This window comes from Crocodylus porosus, unplaced genomic scaffold (assembly GCF_001723895.1).
Source record: "Crocodylus porosus isolate Cpor-Errol unplaced genomic scaffold, CroPor_comp1, whole genome shotgun sequence".
Taxonomy (NCBI): domain Eukaryota; kingdom Metazoa; phylum Chordata; order Crocodylia; family Crocodylidae; genus Crocodylus; species Crocodylus porosus.
This window is the reverse complement of record NW_017728911.1, coordinates 35,919,769-35,943,936: the sequence shown is the minus strand read 5'-3', so window position 1 is coordinate 35,943,936 and position 24,168 is coordinate 35,919,769. Positions and strand designations below refer to the sequence as shown.

Below are 24,168 nucleotides of genomic sequence, written 5' to 3'. Positions count from 1 at the left end.
GCGCCTCCTGATATCTAACCTAAACCTACCCTCTGCCAGCTTGTGACCGTTATTCCTGGTCACTCCTGGCAGTGCTCGGGGGAACAGTTACTCCCCCAGTGCCTGCTGGTCCCCCCTAACTAGTTTGTAACAGGCCACAAGATCCCCCCTCAGCCTTCTCTTTTGGAGGCTGAACAGGTTCAGGTCCCGTAGGGAAGAGATACAGAGTCCAAGTCCTTGGTTGAAGAGAGGTGGAGGTGATAGCTACCTGTCCAGGCTGGGAGGGGGTCCTCAGTCAGTTGAGGTCTTTCTCCAACAGGTGTTGTCCAGAGGGGGTCGCCGGCAGGGCTTCTGGGTGGATAGGCAGCGTGGAGCAGGTCTGGTCCAGGTGAAGATGGCATCCCCAGGAGTCAGTCTTCACTGCCCCTTTTTATGGGGCAGACTGCCTGTGATCTCCTATGGGGAGGGCAATGTCAGCCCTGGTCCAGAGGGCTCCAGATGTTCAGTGTGCGCATGTGCAGCCTTGGCACCATGGTGGGTTGCCTCGTCTTTTGTGTCTTGAATGTGGAGGGTGGTTCCAATGGCTGGGTCCTTGGTCCAGGTATTGGTTTTGATGGTGGGGTGATTTAGTAGGGGGTCCTGCTGTCATTGTGTTTCACTTGTCCATTCATACTCTTGTTTCAGGCATTCAAGGAAAGCCAGTTGACATGGGAGAGGTTACAGAATTGCGACAGGGTACAGGGACAAGATGGGAACAAGATGGGAATGGATACTTGACATCACTTTTTACAGACACAGGCCTAAACCATACAATATTAATATGAAACAATAAAAATGCACAAATGATAAGAATACAATATAATACAATATAAAACAGTAAAAATCAATACAAACATAACAGAACACTATTTACAATGTATAAAAAAGGGGCTTATTACAATAATAATGTACAAGAACTTAGCTTACCTAGTACTACTTTCAATCACTTATAACGGCTAGAGAGGGCAGAGAGAAAGTCAGGTATGGTTGGGAAAGGGGAGGTAATGTATTTTTAAATTTAAAAAAAGAAGAAAAACTGGGGTTTTGCTACATCCACAGTGAGGTATGCATGCGCTGACCATGGAGAAATGAGTCTGGTGTCTAAATGTAAAAGCGTTTGTGTGCAAAGCTGTTTTGTTTGCTCAGGGTGGTGAGAAGGAGGATGTTGGGATCAATCGTTCAGCAATAACAATTCACCTGGTTTTCTGCAGGTGAAATGGATACAACAGCAGGAAGTGAAGAGAAGAGTTAAGAGGCATGTGCGAAGTGACCCACATCTCCCAGACTTTGATGACCCCATGTGGCCGAGTATGTGGTACTTGGTGAGTAGCATGGATGGACTTTTCCTCCTAGGCGGGTACTTATTTGTTTGACAGAGGCATTACACGGGGTTTATTTAATGGGCTGTTTCATTTGCTGAGCCTGGTTGATAATGAAACCTATTCATTGACACAAACAGAAGATAATGTGTTTCAGAGCTGTATTTTAAAACCATAAATTCATATACCCCAGGATACAGGAGGAGGTAGGTTTAAATTCTTTCCTGTAATTATCTGTCCCTTACAGCCATCATTTTATCTCGAGCACGAGGAAGAAACGCGGAGCAGCAGGCGAGTGCAAATTCATGTCATTTTAAAAAGGCTGAAACTGTTTATTTGCAATAACACCATTTTTTTTTTTGGTTCACTGAGCGGGTTTTGGCAGGGAGAGTCCTTCATAATAATGGCATGTAATAGAAATGCTGCTTCCTATTCAAAGTTGTAGAACGCGCTTCTGAAATAGAAGCACCAAAGAATGCAGTGCAGATTCCTGTTCCCTTCGTTAATCGGGTCTGGTTTTATAATCACACAGGTATAACAACTGTACAAACAGGTTGGTCAGCTTTGGAAGGCAAATGTCAGTTGTCTGAGTGCTTTCACAGCATCTCACCTCTGCAGGTGGTACGAGACTTTGGCTTCCTGGGATGCCACGCTATTAGTGCTGATGCTTTGCCGTTTCCATCTTTAGCACTGCGGGGACAAGAGCAGTCGCTGCAGGTCAGATATGAACATCCTAGGAGCCTGGCAAAGAGGCTACACTGGTAAGAATGTCGTTGTGACCATCCTGGATGATGGCATTGAGAAAAATCACCCGGATCTTGTACAAAACTACGTAAGTACAAACTGATTTGGGATGTCATATCCAAAGTGGAAGAGTGATGTTTTCTTAATTGCAAAATGGAAGCAGAGGGGCTTTTTTGAGTAGCTTGATTTCTGAAGACCTTTCATGCATCAGCAGGAAATAAATTACAGCTCCCCAATGAAGTGTTTGGAAACTCTATTCTGTTTGGGGAGACTAGAAACCGGGGGTGGGAGACGGCTTATACCATCATCAGACTCTTGTGAGAGTAAAACCCAGCGGCCTACAGCCAGAGCAAAATGCAGATGCAATGTGAATGATTTCACTCGGCCAGAGTTCAAACCCAAATCAACCAGGCTTTCTTCAGTCAGCTCTTAAGCGGCCCTGGGACAGGCTAGTCCTTGAGCCAGGCTCACGTTTCAGCTCAGAGAGAACTTGGCTTCCAATCCCCCTTGTCCTTGCTAGAAACTAAGCCTGAGTCTCAATCTTGGCTGGGCACTTTGTCACATATACACAGACCTTAAAGCTTATTGCAGATCTCCCTGTTATCTCAGGTATTAGTTGGATTGTTAAAAAACCCCATGCACTGCCAGCCCCTGTTGACTCTGTGCTAAATGCACATGGGCATGATGCTGGGGTGGGAGTGAAATGCCTCTGAGGGGAACTGAACCTGTCAGGGCCAAAGTTTGGTGCTGGGTATCTCCCTGCATAACAGCTGGCAATGTCCCGAGGCAGTGAGCAGTGCTGAGCTACCTTCCACCAGGGCTCGGGCCCTCCACAGGAACCCTCTGCAATGACCTGAGTAATTCTCTCATCCTCTTTCTCACCTTTTAAGTGTCTTTGTTTGAGATGAGCTCCATCTTTTCATGATTTTAGAGCCAGATCCCTTCTTCCCCTGGTCCCTACTTAGACAAACTCCTGCTGATGTCAGCCGTAGACGACTGGTAGGGGGTGCATGAGGGTGCACTTGCCCCCTCTGACAGGGCCAGTGCCCCCCTGACAGCTGACACTGATGCTGTCGGCAGGGCTAGTGCCCCCCTGACAGGGCCACTGCCATCGGCGGCCTCTGTGGGTGCCCCCCCCAGATTCAGGAGGCACCAGTCACTTGTGCAAGGGAAGATGATGAAGAACTTCAGCTTCATGTTGGAGTCTGTCAACCTGTGATTTGTCCTGGGCATCTGGGTGAGTGCTGGGATGGGGCTGGACCAAGCTGGGACAAGGAGTGGAGAGGCAGGGTTGCCTGGAATGAGGCCCTCCGTGCCCGCGTCAGCTATTTCCCTTGCAGACAGTTTCCCCTCTTGGCCTGTGCACTCCTGACTGTGGGTCCTGTATGTTGGGTGTCACCTGGGATGCCAAGAGCCCTCCTTCATCTTAAAACAGATGCTTGGGACTGAAATGAGAGGAGCCAGGTCACTGCAGCAGCCACCTCCCCATCCTGAGCCTCGAGTGCCCTGTTAGCACTAACGTGGCATCTCACCTGGCTCACAGGCATTTCATGTAAGCGTTTGATTTGATTTGTGTGACAAATGCTTCGTGGCCTTGCAGGAAGGTGTATTTGGAAAAGCAGGATACATCGAAGAGCGTTCTTTCTGGAGGCCCTTTCTGTCAGCGGGGAGACAGGATTTCAATCCTGAGGAAAGAGCTGTGTGTATAAGGAAAGCCGGCAGCTCAGCCATGCTTGCTTTGCAGTTGAATGAGGTAGTGTCAGAGCCCCAGAGTGGGGGCTTTTGCCTTTCAGGGCTTGCCCCAGATGTAGGCAAAGGCTTTCCAAGTGGATGCAATGGCAGCTTATAGCATATGCAGCCTGCAAGCAGCCATGCCTTGTGGGAGCTGGATTTGGAGAGATCTCTAGATCCCGCTTGCTACAGTCATCAAGACTTTCCCTCCGCGGGGTGTGAGTTGGATCTCTGCCGTGTGCACAGTCGATCTCGCTAACAGCAGCCTGATGTTTTTAGGATCCTCTGGCAAGTTACGACGTCAACGGGAACGACAATGACCCAAGCCCGCGCTATGAGGCCAGCAACGAGAACAAGTATGTCATAGGTTTCATCGATTTCATAGACATTAGGGCTGGATGGGACCTCGCGAGATCATCGTGTCCTGCCCCCTGCGCAAGGGGCTGGAAGTCAGCGGGGGTCAGATCACCCCAGCGAGATAAGCGTTTCTTAAAGGTGTCCAGAGTAGGTGCTTGCACCACTTCTGGGGGAGTCTGTTCCAGTTGTGCTCAGGGTAATGCACGTGGCACTTCTGCTGTGGGCTGCACAACACCTTCAGGACACTTGGCCAGCAGGCACTAGCTAATTCTCACAGCAGCTGCCCCTCAGGGGACTGGGGTTATAGGATTGGGGTTGAGGGGAGGGAGGCCTGGGGAGGAGGAGGAGTGGCCCATACCAGGGTGCATGCCAGAAGATGCATGCCAGCCCTTTGTTTAGGCCAGGGTTTACCTGAGCCAGATGCACTCAGTAAAGAGAAGCACTGGGATGGAGGCAGAAGGCCTCCAGCCTCCACCCAAGTTGAGGAGAGTAGGGGGCAGGCCTGGACCCTGCTGTGAGGGGTGTCACCGCTAAAATCCAAGATAACCCTTCCCTGACCCAGCAGCTGCTGCTGAATTCAGGGCTTTGGACCCTCATTTGCCACATAGAAGTGCAGTGGTTGTGAGACCAGGGCAGGGTTAATTTGGCTCTTGGAGGTGACACCCCTCTGGCATCAGCATCCTGCCCTCAGCTCTGGAGCTGGAGCCCCCTGTCCATTCTGGGGCAGGGATCAGAGCAGCGCTTGAGGAATGGGAGGTTTGACAAGGTTGGCCAGTGCTGGTTTAAGCTCTTAAACCAATGTGAATGATACAGTGCGACAGGACATGATGACCATTGCCTGACAACAGCCTACATTAAACCATTTTCGCAGATGGTGAGTAGCTTAATAGCAGATCTGTCCACTTTGGCTATCTGCCGTGGTCTAGTGTAGAGAGAGGAACATCCAGGATGTTTTTTTCTGAGTTGGTGGAGAGATCAAACAATTTTACCCATTGAAAAGCAGGGGAGGGGGACTTATCACAAACCAGCTGATTCCACTGTTACAGTTTCATCTGTCTGCCCTGTCTCACAATAGGTGGAAGCCAAACCATGATAATTTATCACTGGTTTCATGCAGGGGTAGATCATAGCAGTTTGATTTCAGCTGCTGCAGAATCAGAGTGCACAGATGAAACCCTAACACCAGGTCAGCTGGTGAGCACCCATGAGTGGTAATCTCCAGTTTGAAGCAGGATTAACTAACTGTTTGCTGCTCCCTACCCTGGCAGCTGATTTCTAGGATGGTTTAAGTCATGGGGCTTGCTGCTCACTGCCTGTCCTCTCCTGATGTAGTTCTTGGTTAAATGCCACTCGCTGTTCTCCACCAGCAGTGCTGTGTCCCATCCTTGCTCAGTTTGCAGTGATATAAGCATCGGTTGCAGGGCATTTAGGTTGTGTCCTTTCTCTGACAGTAGTAGACATGTCAGAAGAAGGTATTAGACCCCAGGTAAGTGGCCAGGAGACACTTTATTTCTCGCATCAGGCGTGCTCTTGATCTCTGCTAGTCAAGCCAGTGTAAGCCTAGCAGCTTCTAGTGCCTAATCCCTTCCATCATTTTTGGTGCCATTCATTCGGATATTCCTAGCATCTCTCTAAATTTCCAGGCTGTCTGGGGCCTCACTGACTTCCTCTGGCACTGAACTGCATGGTCTAACTACCCATTTTGTGATGAGTGTTTCTTTGATCAGTTTGGTATCTACCTCCTCTTCCATTTCCTTGACTGCTTTTGTTCTCACACTAGGAGACAGGGATAACAGCAGCCTGTCTGCTCGAAACCTTTCATTACTGTATGTCCTTTCATCAGCTTCCATCTCATGTGTCTCCTCTCAAAGGGAAACAGCACCCATCTTTCTAGTCTCTCTGGTGAGAGGTTTTTTTTTTTCCAGGCTCTTGATCTTTATTCTCATTGTCCTTCTCCAACACCCCGCTCCCCTGCCCCCACCTGCCCCCAGCCAAATCCTCGCGGAGACGAGCTGTCCCGTCTTGCACATAGGATCCTGCCCCTGATGTGCGTAAAACACACAATCCTAGCAATTGCCTGGGCTCTCTCAGTTCAGCTCTCTAGCCAGCACCCCTGCTTTTGAGTTAATTATGCTGTAATTGTTGCCTGCAAACATTTGTGAGCAAACAGCAGGGCTCCCTGAACGTGGTAAACCCCATAAATTGCCAGCGAACTTGCTAAATAGCAAGCCCTAGGATCAGTCGCTTTTCTTTCATGTCCTATGTCACAAGAAACCTTTATAAAAGGAATAGCTTCACCAGTGAAAACCTAGGGGTCTGTTTCTCTTTTCATCTCACAATAGGCCTCAGATGGGGAGGATCTGCTGCAGGCCAATTGGTGCGCAAAGAGGGGTGAATTTTCAGCGTGGTGCTGGGGGATTATAACTGCATGGCTCCTGATGCTGATAATAGGAGCCGTGTAGTGAAATGCCTGAACAACCTGCTGCAGCCGTGTCCTCTAGTCTAACAGGACCAACCAAAAAACTAGTTTTAAGGGTGACCTTACATGAATTCCCTTAACAATACTAATCCTCTAAGCACTTCTCTAATTTAGTGGATTAGATGTCAAAACTTTGACACACTTTTGGAACTTAAATTGAAGTGGGACTTCCACATGGTGGCATATTTGAAAAGGAAACATTCATACAAGAAGCAATTTGCTTTCCCAATAATTTCTTGCATTCCCCTGGCCATTGTTGTGTTGGTTGAATAAGGATCTTTCCGTCTCTTGAGCTGGTGTCTTGAATGAGGATCTTTCAGTCTCTTGAGTGGCTGCAGCCTAGGCCTGTTTGTGATCTCACCAGAGGGATTGGGATGCCACAAATGGATCATTGTGACATCTCTGCAGGATTGGGACAGCGGAGGAATGGTGGGGCTCTTACATGGGGCTGAGTCCATTCCTAGCATCTGACAAAGTAGGTTGATGCCTAGGAAAGCTCATGCCTCTCTGAACCATTTAGTTTGTAAGGTGCAAGCCTGCCCTGCCTTCTGCCTGTGATGACTAGGCATGATGTGAAGAAGTTGGGGATCAAGTGCCGCAGGGGCACGATGCACACCTGTGCTTGCATGCTGGAAATCCTTTCCACGGGGCACACCCTGATGGTACACTCTCTTTTCAGGCATGGCACCCGCTGTGCGGGAGAAGTTGCAGCTTCCGCAAACAACTCCCATTGCATCGTGGGCATAGCATACAACGCAAAGATCGGAGGTAAGGCTGGCACTCAGCTCTGGCTTTCTCGCTTCCCATGGCTCGCTGCTGCATGCCTATGCCCGTACAACTGTGGCGTGTGGTGTCTTGAATGAAGAGAGAACTGGCCTTGGCTTTGGTGCAGTGGTCTGTCCTGAGTCTTCTGAATCTTTGAATTGTCATGATAGATGTCCTGATGTCATCAGTGGAGAGTAATTTTTACAAGTCACCTCCCTGCTTCTTACATAGAGACCAAGGGGCCTTATTTTTAGGTAGATGTTGTAGCCTGTCTGAGTCTCACTGTGTGGATCCATTAAAGCCACTTTGAGTGCAGAACTCTGGAGCTGCTCATTGTAGTTTCATGGAAGTGTCTCAGTTTCACTGGGAACTGTTTGAGAGACTGAGAGGCCTGTTGCTCTGTAGGGAGGGCACTGGCCAACAACTGACTGTTTCACTGCAATCTAGTAGACTAAAACTGCTGATCTAGGATTTGAACTGGGGTTCACCTGCCTGTGGTCCCGCAGTACCAGCATGCATACATGCACACGCTGATATGAAAACGGAGGCATTAATACTGTGCTCTTTTCACAAAAATCATTGGTTTGCCTTTCAGGGCAGAACAGAAACAGATGCCCTCAACTTTGAATGCGGCTGCAAACTGGATTTGTCCCTCTCCAACCTCCTGCGCTACCAACCCCTTCTCCAGGGGAGTCGGTAGCAGCAGTGTTGGTGGGAGCAGACACCGCACCCCAGTTCAGATCTAGAATCAGCTAGGGATTGAGATGTAAATGTGAATCGTTCAGGAGGGTGACTTAGAGAACTGGGGCTCTTTGGATGTTTGCCTCCGAGATGGAGCTGATGGGAGAAATCTGAGAAACAAAGTTAGGTCTCCATTTGTCACAGACAGGTTTTGCAGCTGCTCTGTACAGTCTTTCCTATGTCATACATTTTGCCATTAGCTTTTCCCTGTGGTGAAGTGTAACCCTGAGCCCACAGGTGCCGACATAGGATCGTGCTAGAAGTGGAACAGGTCGCTCTGCTGCAGACCTTTGGGAGACAGCTCGAGTTGGGGCCTGGGATGTTTTCCTAGTAACTCCCTGCTTCTCGGAGTCCAGCCCTGGAATTGCAGCACCGTGCATAGCAAGGGTCTTGCTGCCTGGCCCTCTGCCTAGCTCGGTCTCTGGGCTCAGTCGTTATGGTGGAGTTGTATTTTACTGCTTGTGTTGCTATAAAACAGGGTGATGGAGGCCGGCTGTGTACTAGCTGCCTGCCCCTTCCCCTTATGGGCTGAGGGGGTGGGAAGTGCATGGTCCCCCTACTCTGCCCCTCTCCTTCTTCCAGAACTGCCCTCCCGGGAGAGCACTGCAGGGCTTCTGACTGTCTGCGACCCCGCAGTGCAACCAGCACAGCTTTGTCAGCAGAAATGCTGCCTCTGGGAAAGCTGGTGCAGCATGATGGGAATATAGTAATGAGCCTGTGCTGGCCATGGGAGAGCTGTCAGGACACTCACAAGGGAAGGCGGGGCAGAGGTACGAGCAGAACAGGAATAGATCTTGTTTATTCTCATCTTCCTTCCTCCCCTGAATTTCTGACACCCCCTCCCTCCTTTCCTGTTCTCCAGATACCACCCACAAGTCTAGAGGAGATGTGCACAAAGACAATTCCTTGTGGCCTGGCATGTAGGAGAGGAGGTCACTTGCTCATAGGGAAGCACAGGCCAGGAGGACAGCTTGCATCATCCGGTGCTACCATAGCCAGCTCTCAGGACTCTGGGGCCTGACTCAGGCCCACTGCTCCTGTCCACTCTCAGGAACACCCTCCGCTAGAGGAATCCTTTCTGCTTCCCTGCATCTCTTCTCCCTTTCCCCACCATCTTCCTTTCCTTGCTCCCTTTGCAGGCTGGCCTGTTGAGATAATATAAGCATTTTGCACTATGGGGAGGGCATGTGGGTGAAAAAATTCCTGCCCTTGCCATAGGGGTTGATTGCTTGCAGGGGGAAGGAAGGATGGGAGCACCTGGGGCTCAGGCCCTGCTCCTTCCAGACAATCAGCTCATGCCCAGAGGGGCTGCTTTCTCCATCACACTGTGCTCATCTACACGTTCAGTTAATGCCATTTGAATGTGCACCCGGGAGCAAAAAACTCCAGAGCAATATTTGTGTGCAGCACATGCAGCCCGGTCAGAGCAGCCCAGGCTAGCACAGGTCCTGGGTGTCAGCCTGCCAGCTCAGGGCTGCTCTGACTGGGCTTCACTTGATACAGAGCAGCTGGCTGGGGCACAGGGTGCTTCAGCCCAGGGGCTACCTACTGATTAGCCCTGCATTGAAGCACCCTGTGCCCCAGCCAGCCAGGGCAGCATCTCTGTGTATGCTGCTGCACATGAAAAAACTCCACAGCAGGTTAGTACTTGTATTTACAGGTACTACCCTGCTGCAGAGCCTTTTCATTTCGTACGCCCTAATAGGAGTGCATGTGTAGACACTGAGATGTTGACTGCGCAGTTCGTTAGGCAGCCGTGCAGTAAGTGTCTCGTATAGATGTGCCCACTGAGATGCAAGCTAGAAGTGCAGGTCGTTCTGCTCTTCTGCAAGCTCTGCTAGAGGATAGGTTAACCTGACTGCTTGCTGTGGGCCCCATTGCGAGCCTGGCTGGAGCGTGGAATTTCATGGTCTGCGGATCAGCCTCTCCTCTCCAACTGCCGAGGCCGCTGGGTTATTAATTGCATTTAAGTTGTTGTTTTTTTTAAGGAACTTGAGTTTCCATCTAAGCAAATGTCTAAGTCCATAACTGAGAGCAACTGATTTCTATCAACTCCATGCATATGAGTGCACAGAAAATGAGCCTCCAACCCCCCTGACCTGGGCACTGTTGTATTACAAATAATAAATCCTAGGGAAGTAAATTAATCTCCATCAGTAAATTGGATTCTTGATGCCAATTTGAATCACAAAGCTCATTTGCATTAGCATCTCCATTAACCAATTTCAGCTTGGAGCAATTAAGACCAAAGAGTAAGGATCAACCCAGCCTGAAACGTTATAGCTGCAGTGGCCATGAGGCATGGGGTCAGTGAGATGAAGTTAACTTGCCTAAGTTTGCACATGGGACACTGCACAGGGTGGGATGTCCATAGACTGCTGGGTATTTTTATGGGCAGCCATGTACTAAATGTGCAGAAAAATGACTTTGCAAAGCAGTTTGCCAGCCAGGCATAGCCCACCTCAGTAGCAGGGACAGGACCTGAGCAGGGCTGCTCCTAGCAGCAGGTACAAGCTTCTCAGTCAGCCTAACTCCCACTGTCATAGTTTGGACCATGATCCAGGCAGATGTGGCCTTGGCAGGAGCCCACGTACGAGCATCCTCAGGAGTAAAACCTGCAGAATAGATGCCACTCCAGCCATGGTTGCTGTGGCTGGGCAAGTGGCAGATGGCAGAGTGCACACACTAAGATGGGTCTGTCTGTGGGTGGAGGGTCACTTAGCTTCTTCCTCTGCCAGCCCACCCAGGGGAGGGAGTTGCAGGGGCTATTAGTGAGACAGCGACAAGACGGCCATCAGCCACGCACCCATGGGACTAGGCTGAGCCCAGCACGGGTTTTCCATTTTGTTCATGTGAACCACTGAGGAAAAGAGCTGACTGACCGATACCATATGTCTCTGTATTGTGCCATCAGCTTATGCTCCCCTCCAAATGCTTGAGCCAAGTTCTTTCTCTTCCTCCACTTTGAGGTTGGCTTGCAGAGTGCTACCCCGAAGGGGCTACTGGAGATTTAAACCAGTTGAGACCCTGCTTTCCCTAGCACCTCTCTGCTGAAGCCTGCTGCGTGCTAGAGCATTTGGTTGCCTGCATGTGGCTTTTCCCTGGAAGACATAAGTTCCCCCTTTCCCAGAATGGGTGCTTTCCCAGAATTGGTCTTGAGTGCTTTGGAAATGCTGAGTCTGTCTGGTGGAAGGTGTGGATGTGCCTGCATGTAACACCATCTCATGTCTTGGTGTCTCAGTGCAGGGATGGGAAGGCAGATGGTTATTTTAGAAGCTCGGAGGTCTGTGCAAGCCTGGAGCATCTGCTTACACTTCTCAGCTCAGGGTAGCTCCGTTTTGCAGAGCAGACCACAGGGAGAGGAGCCAGGGCTGTTAGGATGAACAACTGTCGGGTGCAGGTTGGCTGGTGCAAGTCTTTTGCTTCCAGTTGCTGCAGTGGGAATCAAAGGTGAACAGGATCAGACCCTAGAAGCATGAATCCTGTACGTTAAGTATGTTCCCCATCCCAGCCATGGAGGCAGGGATTATTTGTCAGCTTTATACTAATACACTGCTTTCTTTTTCATTTGATTTCTTTAATGAGCGCTTTGATGTGGCTGTCTGTTGGGGGAGCAGGGAGGCTTTGTCGAACCAAATGATAAAACAAGACAGACAGCTGGAGGTCGTGGGGTTTAGGCAACTCTTTAAACCTAAGCGGTATAGAGTGCCCGAATGTGGAACAGAATGTGCCGCGGCTGCGGTGAAAGCGATGGGAGATGGATTACTAAAATAAACCCGCGATTAATGAGCAAAACTTGTCAGGGAAGCCTATTTGTCACACTCAGAAAGCTACAATCTAATTTTACTTGCTGCTCTTCATTGCTCTTGCATTGCTTTTTCATTTGCTGTAGGCAAAATACATTACTGCTCAATAAACAAAAAGTGGTCCTGGCGTACCTTCTTCCTCCCTCCCTCTCCCGGCTCCAAGAGCTTTGTGCAGCCTGTGATGTTCTGAGGCTTTTATTGACTGCTGGGTGGGAAATAGTGGACTTATTTCCCTCCCCCACATACCTCTCTTTTATTTCACTTTGGTTGCCTTCTCTAGACCCTGTTATCCGCATGTGGATGTGTTTGCCAGCTCTTTGCGAGCTAAGTTTGGTTTCCTGTGCAGTGAGTCTTAGTGTTGGGCTCTGGACAGGAGTGAAGGAAGCAAAGGAAAGGGAGAAGTTTACAATGAGAATAAAATGAGAAGCTCATTTTTAAAGACAGCTCTCAGGGTGTGGATTTTGCCAGCACCCTGCTGCTCTTTGTAGCTCAGCCTCCAAACACCCCTGTAGGGCCTGGAGGTACCATCATCCCTGCTTTGGAAGGAGAGCTGAAGCACAGAGAGGCTGTGACTCACCCAAGGTCATGCAGGACATTTGGGGCTGAGGGTCGGGAATGAAACCCTGGTCTTCTGAGTCCCAGGACCATGCTTTATTCTCCATACCATCCTTTAAAGTCCTGCAGGATCCCCAGAGCTGGTTCCTGGTCACTAGAGGTGGCCTTGACCTTCCCACCAGCAGAGACTGTAGCAAACATTGTGCTCTGAGATCTTAGCCCAGAGCCAAAGTCAGAGTGGGTTGATGACTCTCTCTCTCTCTCTCTCTCTGCTTTACCCCTAATGCACACATGGCTTTTACTGCTTTGAAGGATGACATTACTAAATGTTTTCTTTTAAGGATGAAGAATGGGCAGGATGTGGTAATAACGAACCTCAAATACTATTTGTCAGCTCCTGCTAGATGACGGCGTGCTGGTGACTGATTAGCTGAAATAACCTTGCTGTCTCTAAATATCGCACGCTCACATAGCAAGTGCAGAAACCATCCCCTGGCAGCCACCCCTTGCCCGTGCTGTTGAGGAAACACAAAACCTTGCAGTAAAAATGCAGTCATGACATCAGGTTTCAGGGGGTTTTTTTCTGCCTGTTCTCTTCAGTTTCTTTAGTGCACTTCCCTATGAAAGGGAGGTTTTATAAAAGACTTTGTTCCTTTGCTCTGTTGTAAGGTTTGTTTTCTGCTGGCAGGGGGGCTGCCCTGGGAAAGATAGATTTGAGGTAGTCTGGACAACAGTCAAGTCTACCACTGTAATTAAATCTGCATGTGTTTTGTTTAAGAAAAAGATCATGTGGAGAGGGAAACGCTTTTTATAACCCAGCTGGTTCCAAGGGCACGAGAATGATGCGCTGCCACGGAGCAGCCCTGCAAAGCTCAAGCGAGCCTGCCTTCAGGAGGCCTGCCTGAACTGGCGTGGCCCTCTCATCGGGATGGGACCAAACCCTTTGAAGCAGTATCTTCCATTTATCAATACCCCGCAGATGGCCCAGCTCCGGGCAGCACCTAAGCCCATGCTTTGCTTCAAGTCGCTGGTGTAAGCATTTTCCTGATCGGGACTGCTGTGCAGAATCAGGGTTGACTGGTCCAACACCAACCCGTCCTGGCTCCAGACCAGCTCTCCCCCAGCCTGCCCCGGGAGTGGTGGCTTTTGTCATGACACTCTTACTTTCCAGAGCCTTTGGTTGCTTTCCTCATTTATTGAAATGGCCGTGTCCTCATCCAGAGCTGCTCACTCTGTCTGCCGCTGCACGAAGAGCCCCGCGGTGGGACAGGAACACCGGGTCAGCAAGTGCAGATGCAGCTCTGCCCACACAGCTTGCCGGGAAGCACCAGTGCCTGCGACAGAGCCGCTCTGCCAGGGTGAAGTGCAGGCACCGGGGGCTTTGCGGTGCATAGGTGACCTCTGTAGCATGCCCATGACCTCTGTAGCAATTGGTCTTTGTGCTGCAGCCCCTTTCAGCAGACTCCTGTTTTGTTTCAAGGTCAGGAAGCCCTGATGGCAGCACAGAGCTGAAGCCTTCTCTCCCCTTTCTCCTTACCTGCCTGCCCCTCCTTGCATTGGCAGCTCCTTGCATTTTGGCTGCTTGTGGCTGCAGCGTGATGGCCCCTCTCAGCTCCCTCTGTGTTGGCTTGTTAGGACAGTGCCAGGACTGGGTCTCAAGGGCTCTGTGGCCACACCTTGCTAGAAGGGCAGCATGGGGTTGATGGCAGGTGAGTCCCTTGTCTTTTGTAGCTACAGTCCTGAAAATAAAGACCTTGCAAGCACCCCTTGCGGTTCTCTGTAGGGTCCCATGGCCTGCTGTGCAGGAGCTGAGCATGGCTTCCCCGCTGCGCCACCTCCTGCTTCCCTCCCTGTGCCCAGATGCAGCCCTCTTCACCCGCGCCAGTGCCAGGCTCCTACTGGCAGTAACTATACATACTTGCCTCTAGCTGTTCTCTTAGTAGCTGAGGTATATGAGTCCCTTGCCCTTGTGGGGGATGCAGCCTGGGCTCATCCTCTTTAATCAAAGCAGATCCCTGTGGTGCAAACTAAAATCTAAGAGTCATTGCAACAACTTGTTAATCCAGAAGCTGCTTCATGCTGCCACGTCCCCCGTGCATGGTGCTGTCACACTGCCAAGTTCTGCTGTCACTCAAGCAAGCCTCTCGCTTGCCTCCTGCACTCTGGGACCACATCCCTGGGGGCAGAGAGAGATGGGTAAGACCTGCTTGTGGAAACAGCCTCTGCATTTTCCATGGCATCATCGTTAAGGGCAGATGGACCATGTCACCATCTCGTCGGCCCTGGAGAGCACTGGCTACTAGGTGTCGTGTGGACAATCCTGTATTAAGCCTAAAGGCTTTTGATGAAAATATTCTATCTTTGAGAGACTGGGTGTGGGCAAAGGACAGCGGAGACCAAGTAGCCTTCAGCCCCTTGCCCTGGAAGGGAGCTGGTTAGTAGGCTGTGCCCAGCGATCCAAGGTGAACCACACCTCAGGCTGCAGAGGAAGGGTCCCTACCAATCTCACAGGCAGGGAGGGATGGGGCAGTATTTCTTCCCAAACTCTTATCTGGCCATTGGCATGTGGCCTCTGCATGGGAGCAAAACACATTGCTTGGGCAGAGTGGCTGAGCACTGCCCATTCACCAGTTGTGCAGCAGGCAAAAAAATCCTTCCTAACACTGGGGAATGTGTGACAATCTTAGTTTCCCCTTCAAAGGGATATTACCAGCCTTCCTGCTTGTGCAGAGATGCGGCAAGTGTGTCCTACAGGCAAAGAACCCAGGAGACAAAGAAAAGACTCCTAGATATGCTGCTTTTTAAAAACCTCATGATTTTGTATGCCAGCTTCACAATATTTGGAGGCCTGACCCATGACTGCTTGAGCAGCAGGGGTTTCCTTCACACTGTGCTTGCTTGAATAGCGTTGCTTACCCAATAAGCTGAATTTTGTGCCTCAGAGGGCACGACCCATTTGCAGGGCCCCTGGGAAACCACGCACAGAGGCAAGCTGCCTAGCTCCATGGGTCTTTAACACTAGAGATTCAGTGGCAGAGTTCAACACTTGCAGTCTTGTCATGAGCCAGGAGCAGCCTCCGCCACATCTTATTAAATCGGCTCTTTTCAGCTCATTCCCCTTTCTTATCTGTTTTCCCATCAGGCGTTTGCAGGCAAGGTGCCTTGTGCTGTCAAGGGAAGAGGCAGACAAGCTTTTTCTCTTGAGATTGATGTGAATGCTTCATGTGGCTGGAAAAGCCACATCACAGAAGAAGCTGTCCGAGCTCTGTCACTTCTCTAATTGAATTAGTTTTCACAGCCTCAGCGATTCCCTGTTCCACTGCCCGGGCCCCTTGTGTATCAGCGGGATGAGCTGTTCGTACTGTTCCACCTCGGGGAGGCAAGCGGGGGAGACTTAAAGGATGATGGAGAGCTAGAGTTAAATGGTTCCCTCATACCTACCTTTTTCCACCTTCCTAGCATGACTGTTGTGATTTCAGGCTATCAGACCAATTCTGCTGTCTTGCAGCTTCCCTCTGGGTGCTGACACTTTGCTTGGGGCCAGCTGAGCTGCTGCGTGCGGGGAGGCGGTGAATGCTTGCTTATCTTTCTGTGTTTCGGATACACAGGGCATGTCTACATGTGCTTTTACGTGCGCCTAAACTTAATGCACATTTTCCTAATGCGCATTAAGGTGATTTAGGCATACATCTACATGTGCACACACTAAGGCGCATTAATGCAGTGTGTGGACTAACTTGGGACTAAAGTTAGTAGTCCCAAGCCAGTTGACATATACAGTGTTAATGCGCCTTAACGTGTCTATATGTACATTTAGGCACTTTAGCTATTCTTGCTTAAATTTGATACCTGCATGGGTGACTGGTGCCTCCTGAGTCTGGGGGGCACCAGATCACTGACCTGTGGGGGGGTCCCTAGCAGATGATCACCAACCCGGGCGGGGGCAGAAGTGGGTGGGCAGTGGCCGATGACTGAGCCCATCACCAGTGGCGAAACCAGAAGTGCACCTCTGCCGGCACTTCTGGTTTTGTGGCTGGCGTTTTCAAGGGGTGCACGTGCATCTGCATGCACCCGCTACGTGTTGCCAATGGATACCTGCTTTTGTAGGTATCAAATTTAGGTGTGGGTAGCTTAAAATCACCATTTTTAAGGCGCATTAAGGGCACGCACATGTAGACCCATGCCCTTAATTGCCTTAAAAATGGCTAATGTGCCTTAAATCGGCACATGTAGATGTGCCCAGTGTTGGGTTTTGTTTCATCCCCTCTCCCCCTTCCTGTTTTCATCCCTTTTTTGTTCAGTAATAACATTCCCTCTCTCTTCCTGGAGATCTGGCTGTAAATTTCCAAAGCCATCCAAGGGGTTGAGATGTTCAAAAATCTCATACTTGAGCCTTCAAAATACACTTCTCCTATACTTAACTGTCCTGTGAAGTTTTGAACCCTCCCGGTCAGTCTTTTATGTCAGGTTGCTCACTGAATGCCGGGTCTGTAGGAATAACCCTTTCTTTCTCATTTATCGTCTGACAAATAAGTTGAGCTCTTCTTCCTTTGTGAAGTAGTCAGTTTGTTCCTGATGAGAAACCGCCGTGCTGTGTCGTTTTGGTGCATGGAGCAAACAGCTCTACATAAAGTGCATGAGCTAACATGCCAAGTCCATTCCCGACACATTCTAAGCCTAGGCTTTTTGGTGAGCATTTAAGAAACAGGCTAATATCTTCCAGGTGTAAAAACGATTGATTTGATTCACTATAATTGTAAAGGGAACAAGAGAAAGTTGAACACGGAGCATTTACAGCTGAAGGAATTTTAAAGGGGCGTTATCTCCAGCAGCTGCGAGACTCGCAGCAGTAAGTAGGGCAACTTTATGAACGCGGCTGGTTCTCGGTCTCGGGGAAATGCGATGTTGGACTCTGAAGTTGTCCGCTGTGTGAATCCTGCTTCTGTGTCAGAATGCCCCGAGAGCTCCAAATGAAGTATAATTTTAATTCCTTTCCATCATTTGCAATTAAATCCGTAACAGAGAGAGAGGAGGAGAGAGAAGTGAGAGAGGGAAAGGTTTCCAAAATAGCTTAAGAACTCAGGCGGCAGAGCTCATTAGAGCATACACAGTGGCATTGTTTTAAGCTATTCAAGACATTACAAGCCTTTCAATTCTCAGCAGCCGCTAACAAAGGCCTTTGATTGCAATCCTTCCACTTTCATAGAAGCCATTAAGCCCTAATGTCTAATGTTTTTGTGCTTTTAGGCATTCGTATGTTAGATGGAGATGTAACAGATGTTGTCGAAGCGAAGTCGCTTGGCATCAGACCCGATCACATTGACATTTACAGCGCGAGCTGGGGGCCAGATGATGATGGGAAGACAGTTGATGGACCCGGTCCGTTGGCCAGACAGGCTTTTGAGCATGGCATTAAAAAGGTGTGACTCTTTGAGTGCCTTGGAGACGCTCGGGTTTTGTTTTTTTGTTGGGTTTTTTTTGCCCTTTTGCTCCCTATGAAGTTGAAGTGTGTGCATGCGTGTCTGCGAGAGAGAGCGAGGCGGGGAGGAGGGTAGCCTGGGCAGAATTGAGGTTAAAAGCACCCAAAGACTTGAGAGGGGAGAGTGTTGTTATGAGGCGGGAACAAAAATCCCCAAGCCCTGCTGGCACCAAAACTTCCCTCATCGCCCTCGCCCGGGGAGCTTTCCTGGAGGAGACTCATGTCTGTTTTCCCCTCGTGTAGGGTGAGCCAGGGTGATGCCATTATTGAGAGTTTGAGTGGGCATCTGGCTACGGCCACCCAGGCATCTGCCACATGAATCCCTTTAGTCCTGCCCCCAGCACACACTTACATCTGCAGTTTGGAAGCATTCATATTGCTGGGTTGGGCTGATGTAGCTGGTGGGTAAAAGAGCAGGCATGCTCTCAGACCCACTCTTTTGCAGCAGGAAGCTCCATTTTTTGATGCCTGTCATTGCAGCTGCTCTGGGCATATTCTTCCCATGTTCAGACTTTCCCCGTGCATGGATCGGTATCAGTATAAATCAGGACAACCCCGTTGCTTTGGGCTGGAAGGATCCCTGAGGAAGGAGGCTGGCCTTAACCTCGCAGCAGGCTCCGGGGCTGTGGCTCCAGTGAGGGAGGTTCATCCCAAGGTCTAATTCCAAATTGTAACTGGAAGCTGGGTTAAGAAATCGAACACGTTGCAAGGGAAATAATATTTTATTACTGCTGTTTAATTAGATTTGTTTTCCCAGGGGTTGGGGTAGGATGTCTGTCTTCCTGTTGTTGCACTAAGGATGATCCACCTACTCCCTCCCTGCCCCAGCTCATTGTCCCCTCACCCTTGGGTCTTACATGACAGCAGACAACCAGCACTGCCAGTTTGCGGGTGCAAGGAGATGGAGTACTTCCAAGCCAGGTCTTGGGGTTGGCTGGTGTTGGGATTGCTGTTGTGGCATTGTGTCCCTTCTCCCTCTTGCCTCCCATGGGTCAGTGTGCTCCATCTTGGCATTGGGCATCAAGACCTGCAGGTTTGTGCAGAGCACCTTAGTGGATACATATGCGAGGCATGAGGGCAAGTTCCTGCCTGACCTCCTGTCGTCCCTGATAGCAATCAGAGCATGCCCTGGAGCGTGGGGATGGCTCATCTCTTTACCATAACCCTAGCTAGTGTGACAGCAAGGCCCTCTCATGTAATGGTCTTATTCTTTCTTACCAAGCTCCTAATATTTATCCTCAGTGGCTTTGACAGGTTATTCCTGCCCTGCTTAAAGGAGCGACCTTTGTCTGTCTCAAATTTGTTCCCATCTAAATTTGTTGAGTGACCTCTGGCAGGGAGTAGACAGGACCTTCCAGCTGTCTGTCGCTGTCTCCTTCCTCTTTGTACGGACCCTCCCTCCCCAGCCTCGCTACCTGTCTGGAATATTCCTGTTTCTGCTGCATCTCTTTGAAGCCGGCATGGCCCAAATCCAATTCATTACCAAAGGTCAGTTAGGTGGTTACTTTACAGTGTCCTTGTACTTCTCTGTTCCCTCTCTGATTGCTGATACAGCCTGTCACCTTAGCTGGCTTTTCAGTAGCTTCTCTGCACTGCATGCAGCAGTCAGGTCTTCTCAGCCATGTCTACATCATTTCTGATAAATAGGTAAAAGGCTGTCTGGGGGTGTAGGGGTTGATGGTTGAGGAGGCCCCTTCTACTCCTTTGCCCCTCACTAATTCAGGACCCATTAATATGTGGGAAGAGTTGCAAAGAGTCACAGATCCAGGATCGGTGTGTGCCCAGACACCGCGCAGTTGGTTATGATGCATAGCATGGTAGAGGTCAAAGGCTCCAGTCAAGATGGGGCTGTTGGCCTAGCCACTGTATAAAGACACAGTAAAGACTGAGTTCTAGCCCCAGAGAGTTTTATAATTAGAAGCAAGTAGTACCCTGCAACAAGAGCTGAGAGCAAATGATGAGAGAGTTGCAGGCTACAGCAAGCTTTTGAATTTTTGCTGGACCAAGCCCTGTCTTTTGCTGTGGTGCTTTCTGAAAAGCCAGCTCTGAGTTTTGGAAGAGGTGCTACTGCAGTATGTATGATGCCAGCCTACACAGGGAAAAGACCTTCCTTCAGACATCACAACCTCTTTTCAAGCACAGCTTGGTGCGTGACCATGATTCAGTATCTCAGGCTTTGTGTGTGTCCTGGTGCCGTCCCTCAAAGAGGTACAGCCGGTTCAGATTGGACTAGTCAGACTTGTCCTGGCTGTCTGAAATCCTGAAGCCAGCTGTGTGCTTTTGGTGGTCAGCACGGAGTAAAATATGCTCCCTGGGGAACCTTAAATTGCAGATGTCTGTCGCGAACTCCCCTGCGACTTTGAGGGCAAGCCACACCCCTTCCTTCACACGCACTTTGGCATCTCCTCCTCATTTTTCTTTTTTGCATCTTAAGAATTATTTCAGGGGATCTTGAGGGGAGGAGGGCGAAGTGTTGAAAAAAAAGTCCTGTTGTGGCATCGGCCCCTCCTTGACAGGGTGTCATTATCGAGTAATTCTGCTTGCTTGCAGATTTAGCTGTGCCAGGCGGGATGAAACATTGCAAACTGCCAGCATCCTCCGCACGCTGTGTTTAGTATCATTTTGGGTTTGGGGTTTTTTGTGTTAGCAACAACACACCTGGAATGACCTCCAGCTCAAGACACGGGAATTCAGACCCTGAATTAGAGCGCAAGGAAAGGTGATCTCAGCTGCACTCTCCAAACCCACACAGCAGTCTCCTGCTGATGTACGAACAAAGCAGGGGCAGAATTGCAGGGTGGACGCTCCATCCTTAAATAACCACATCAGATGAAGCATCTCAGTTGGTGCAGGAGGCCCCATGGGGAAGGATAGCACCACGAGGCAGGACATCTTGGTCTTGAGAGCTCCAGCTGAACTGCTGGGATCCACAGCAAATTCCAGCCTCGTTCTGGACCTCAGTTTCTCCATCTGCAAAATGGGGATGGGAGCTCCCTGGCTTTGCAAAGCTCTTTGAGAATTTGGGATGGCAAGCGAGGCATAAATAGAAAGTGTGGTTCCCAAAGTCAGAGCTGTCACACAAAGGGCCCTGAACATACCCTGGACAGCTTGAACATTATCTAAAAATAAGGTGCGTGTTGCGGGGGGGTCCCCCTATTTATTTAATTTTCTGTAGGTAGTCTGAGGAGGAATTCATTGAAGGGTGAGGGAGTTCACTTAATGTAAATATAGAGAAGCTGGGAACCAGACATCTCTTTAGATCTTTTTATCCACAGGGACACGATCTAACTAAATAGGCTCCAGCAGCTGATCAGGGTGCCTGGCATTTGGATGGCTTTAGTGTGCAGGAGATCCTCTGGCACTCAGGTTTCCACAGGTGTTGTCCCAATAACTACGTCTGCTGCTTTTACTCAAATCACAACCCCTCAGCATGCCAGCCAAGGGGGTGCGATCCTTCCACAAGCGTCTCCCTGCCGTTCCCAACTCCAGCGGAGGGACCTTGCAAAGGGAAAGGCTCAGGCCCAGGCCCAGACTTTATCTTCTTGAGTTCCCTGTGATTGTCCTTTTGGGAGGCTGGGAAGTGAGGCTGCTGCGTGAAGAAGGGATTTGTACTGACTACAAATGTTTAATGGTGAGAAGAACTAGGCATCGGTGCCCCCGCGTCCCTCCCTTTCCATCTCCACCAGTATCTTGTGCATCCCTTTCTTCCTCCTCCCTGCAATCGCCTCTCACCATGTCAAAGGCTGTGTGTGTGTGTGTGCATGCGTGCATGCATGTGTGCTTGCGTGTGTGCACACATATCCTTCATACCTTCACTACCTTATGCTGGGATCTGCTCCATGCTCCACCTGACTGCTGGGACTGTGTGGCCCTTCCCACCCCCCATCACCACATAGCTCTGTTTTCCCCTTCATATACCAGGTCCCTTCATTTTCTGCCTTGCGGAAATGGGTTCTTGGTGGGGCCTCATTCCCTCACGAGCCAGGGGTATGCTGTGCCCTCCACTTTCCATATCAGGGTCCCCCTATTCTGTTTGAAAGGCTCTGAGGATACAGGTCTACCCCTTCCTTCATTATGGTCCAGGTGCCATACCGTGCAGCCGGGGGCTATATGTGGGTACCCTCCCTGCCTATTCTTAAGCCTTGTTAACACTTACTACCTTCTGGCACCAGGCAGTACAGCCATTGCCCAAAACCCACTGGAGCATGTTCTGATCTATGTGCCTCGGCTCGGTGGGGCTCCACTGCTGTAGCCTTGTGGCAGGGGGCAAAAAGCAACCAAGAAACATGCTGGCTGCTTATCAGCAGGATTGTCTTCTACGTGCCCCTTGTGCCAACTGCCGGGTGGAGGGAGAAACCTGCTTTCAGCCACAGATCTTCTGTTCTGCTGGCAAACCCAGATCTGTCCTTATTCGCTTTCTTCCTCATCCTTTCCATCTTCTTGACTTCTTCTTCCAGTATCTTCAGGCTATAGTACGAGCAGGGGCAGAGTTGAACTGAGGCTGCAGTGCATTTATGGCTACCACCCAGCAGCAGTCACAGCTTATAGCACAGCTGCCCAGGGGTGTCTCCATGCATCCCTCGTTTCACAGCATCGTTGCGTCCGGTTTCTACCAGAATCAATAGCATTCTGCCCACTGATGCCCAGAGCGTTCCTGGAGATTTGAGGACTGATGGGATCCAGCGCTCAAAAGTTATCACATGGCATCCAAACGGAAGGCTGTCACCAAGCTGGAGGCTCAGTCCGGTGACCAGTCAGACAGCTGTTCCAGGGGTGGAGTAGTTTCTCCAACACTGCCTGTCTTTTTGAAAGATCGGCTATAACTCTGCCAGGAGCTCTGTGCTTCAGGCTGAAGTTAAGGCCATGGCCCTCGGTGCTTTCTGAAAAGCCAGCTCCTTCCTACATGAGTTTTGGAAGGGGCGCTATTGCAGTATGTATGAAGCTAGTCAACATAGGGAAAAGACCTTCCTTCAGATATCGCAACTCCTTTTCAAGAGCAGCTTGGTGCACGAACAGGATTTGGTATCTCAGGCTTTGTGCATGAGACTCGGCATCTCAGGCTTTGTGCCCTATGGCTTTACACTTCATTGTAGCTCCTGCAGGAGCTATGCTGCCCCTGGCTGAGCTTCCCTTGGGGTTGCTTGCTTACAGCTCCCTCCTTCCTCCTGAATTTCTGTTTGGAGGTCTAGTGGATCTGCAAGATTGGGAGATTTTGCTGTGGATCATGGCAAGTCTCCTTCTTCTGCCCTAACGGTGTCCCCTAAAGCCAGGGGGAAGCCAGGAGGAGAACCGTGGTCCACCAAACCCTTGCTCGGCTCTGTCTATCTGAGCAGGAAAGGGAACCATCCAGGGAACAACAGCCAGGCTTTAATCATTTATGTATGATCAATTTGGAAAGCCACGAAACACCTGAGACTCACAGATTTCTTCCCTGATATGCATAACTCCTAATCGCCCAGCCTATCTTTTTAAATTATGAAGAAAGTCTGTAATTGGCTCCTTAACGATAACCTTTAGCCAAGTAGATAGCTGTGGCTGAGTTATAAATCCTTCAAATTGAGTTTCTAATGGAAACATTAATATAGCCTTTATCTATTAGCAATAGGACTGTGCCAGTGTTATCTATTTTCTTGTTACTTGCTCTCTCAGCCACACCTTATTAGTTCCTGAGCTAATGGGGGACTATTTATCCTGTGCTGTAATTGATGTCTTTAAAGCCAGGATACAACCAGCCGGTGTCAATACAGCACTGAACTGTGTCATGAAAACAGGAAGAATCTAGCCCAATCTACTTTAAATTGACTGCTTTATCCACAGCCTGTAGAAGTCAGTGAAGAAATAAGTGGGTTTCACTGGGGTTTGGTTCAGATTTGGACTGACGCCTAGGATCCATGCCAGAGTTGCCAGTGAGCAATGCTTTCCTGCAGAGACCCTGAGCGTTTTAAACGTCCCTGCAGAAATCTTGGCCGTTTGGTGTTTGAGCACTAATGGAAGCCATGTCTTGGCTCCCAGGCCAACCTACAGTAGTTACGTTATTAGTCTCTCCCTCGCTTGTGGCTGGAAACATCCTCCAGAAATAGCTGCTTCTCCATCCTGTTAACATGATGGAGGAGGAGGGAGTTTTCCTTTATGAATCCCTAGGAGAGGAATAATTGTATGTGTGCCCATCACTGT

General features: G+C 49.8%; 1 protein-coding gene across 1 annotated transcript in view; it reads left to right on the top strand.

Moving 5' to 3' along the window:
• Positions 1-24,168, top strand: part of PCSK6 (proprotein convertase subtilisin/kexin type 6) — a gene marked incomplete at its 5' end in the record, with an annotated part of 121,522 nt that overhangs the window by 40,072 nt on the left and 57,282 nt on the right. The window contains 5 exons of the mRNA XM_019533187.1: positions 1,230-1,340; positions 2,026-2,169; positions 4,092-4,168; positions 7,328-7,416; positions 17,763-17,935. Of these exons, the coding sequence (XP_019388732.1) occupies positions 1,230-1,340; positions 2,026-2,169; positions 4,092-4,168; positions 7,328-7,416; positions 17,763-17,935 (594 nt within the window). The remainder of the gene's footprint in view (positions 1-1,229; positions 1,341-2,025; positions 2,170-4,091; positions 4,169-7,327; positions 7,417-17,762; positions 17,936-24,168) is intronic.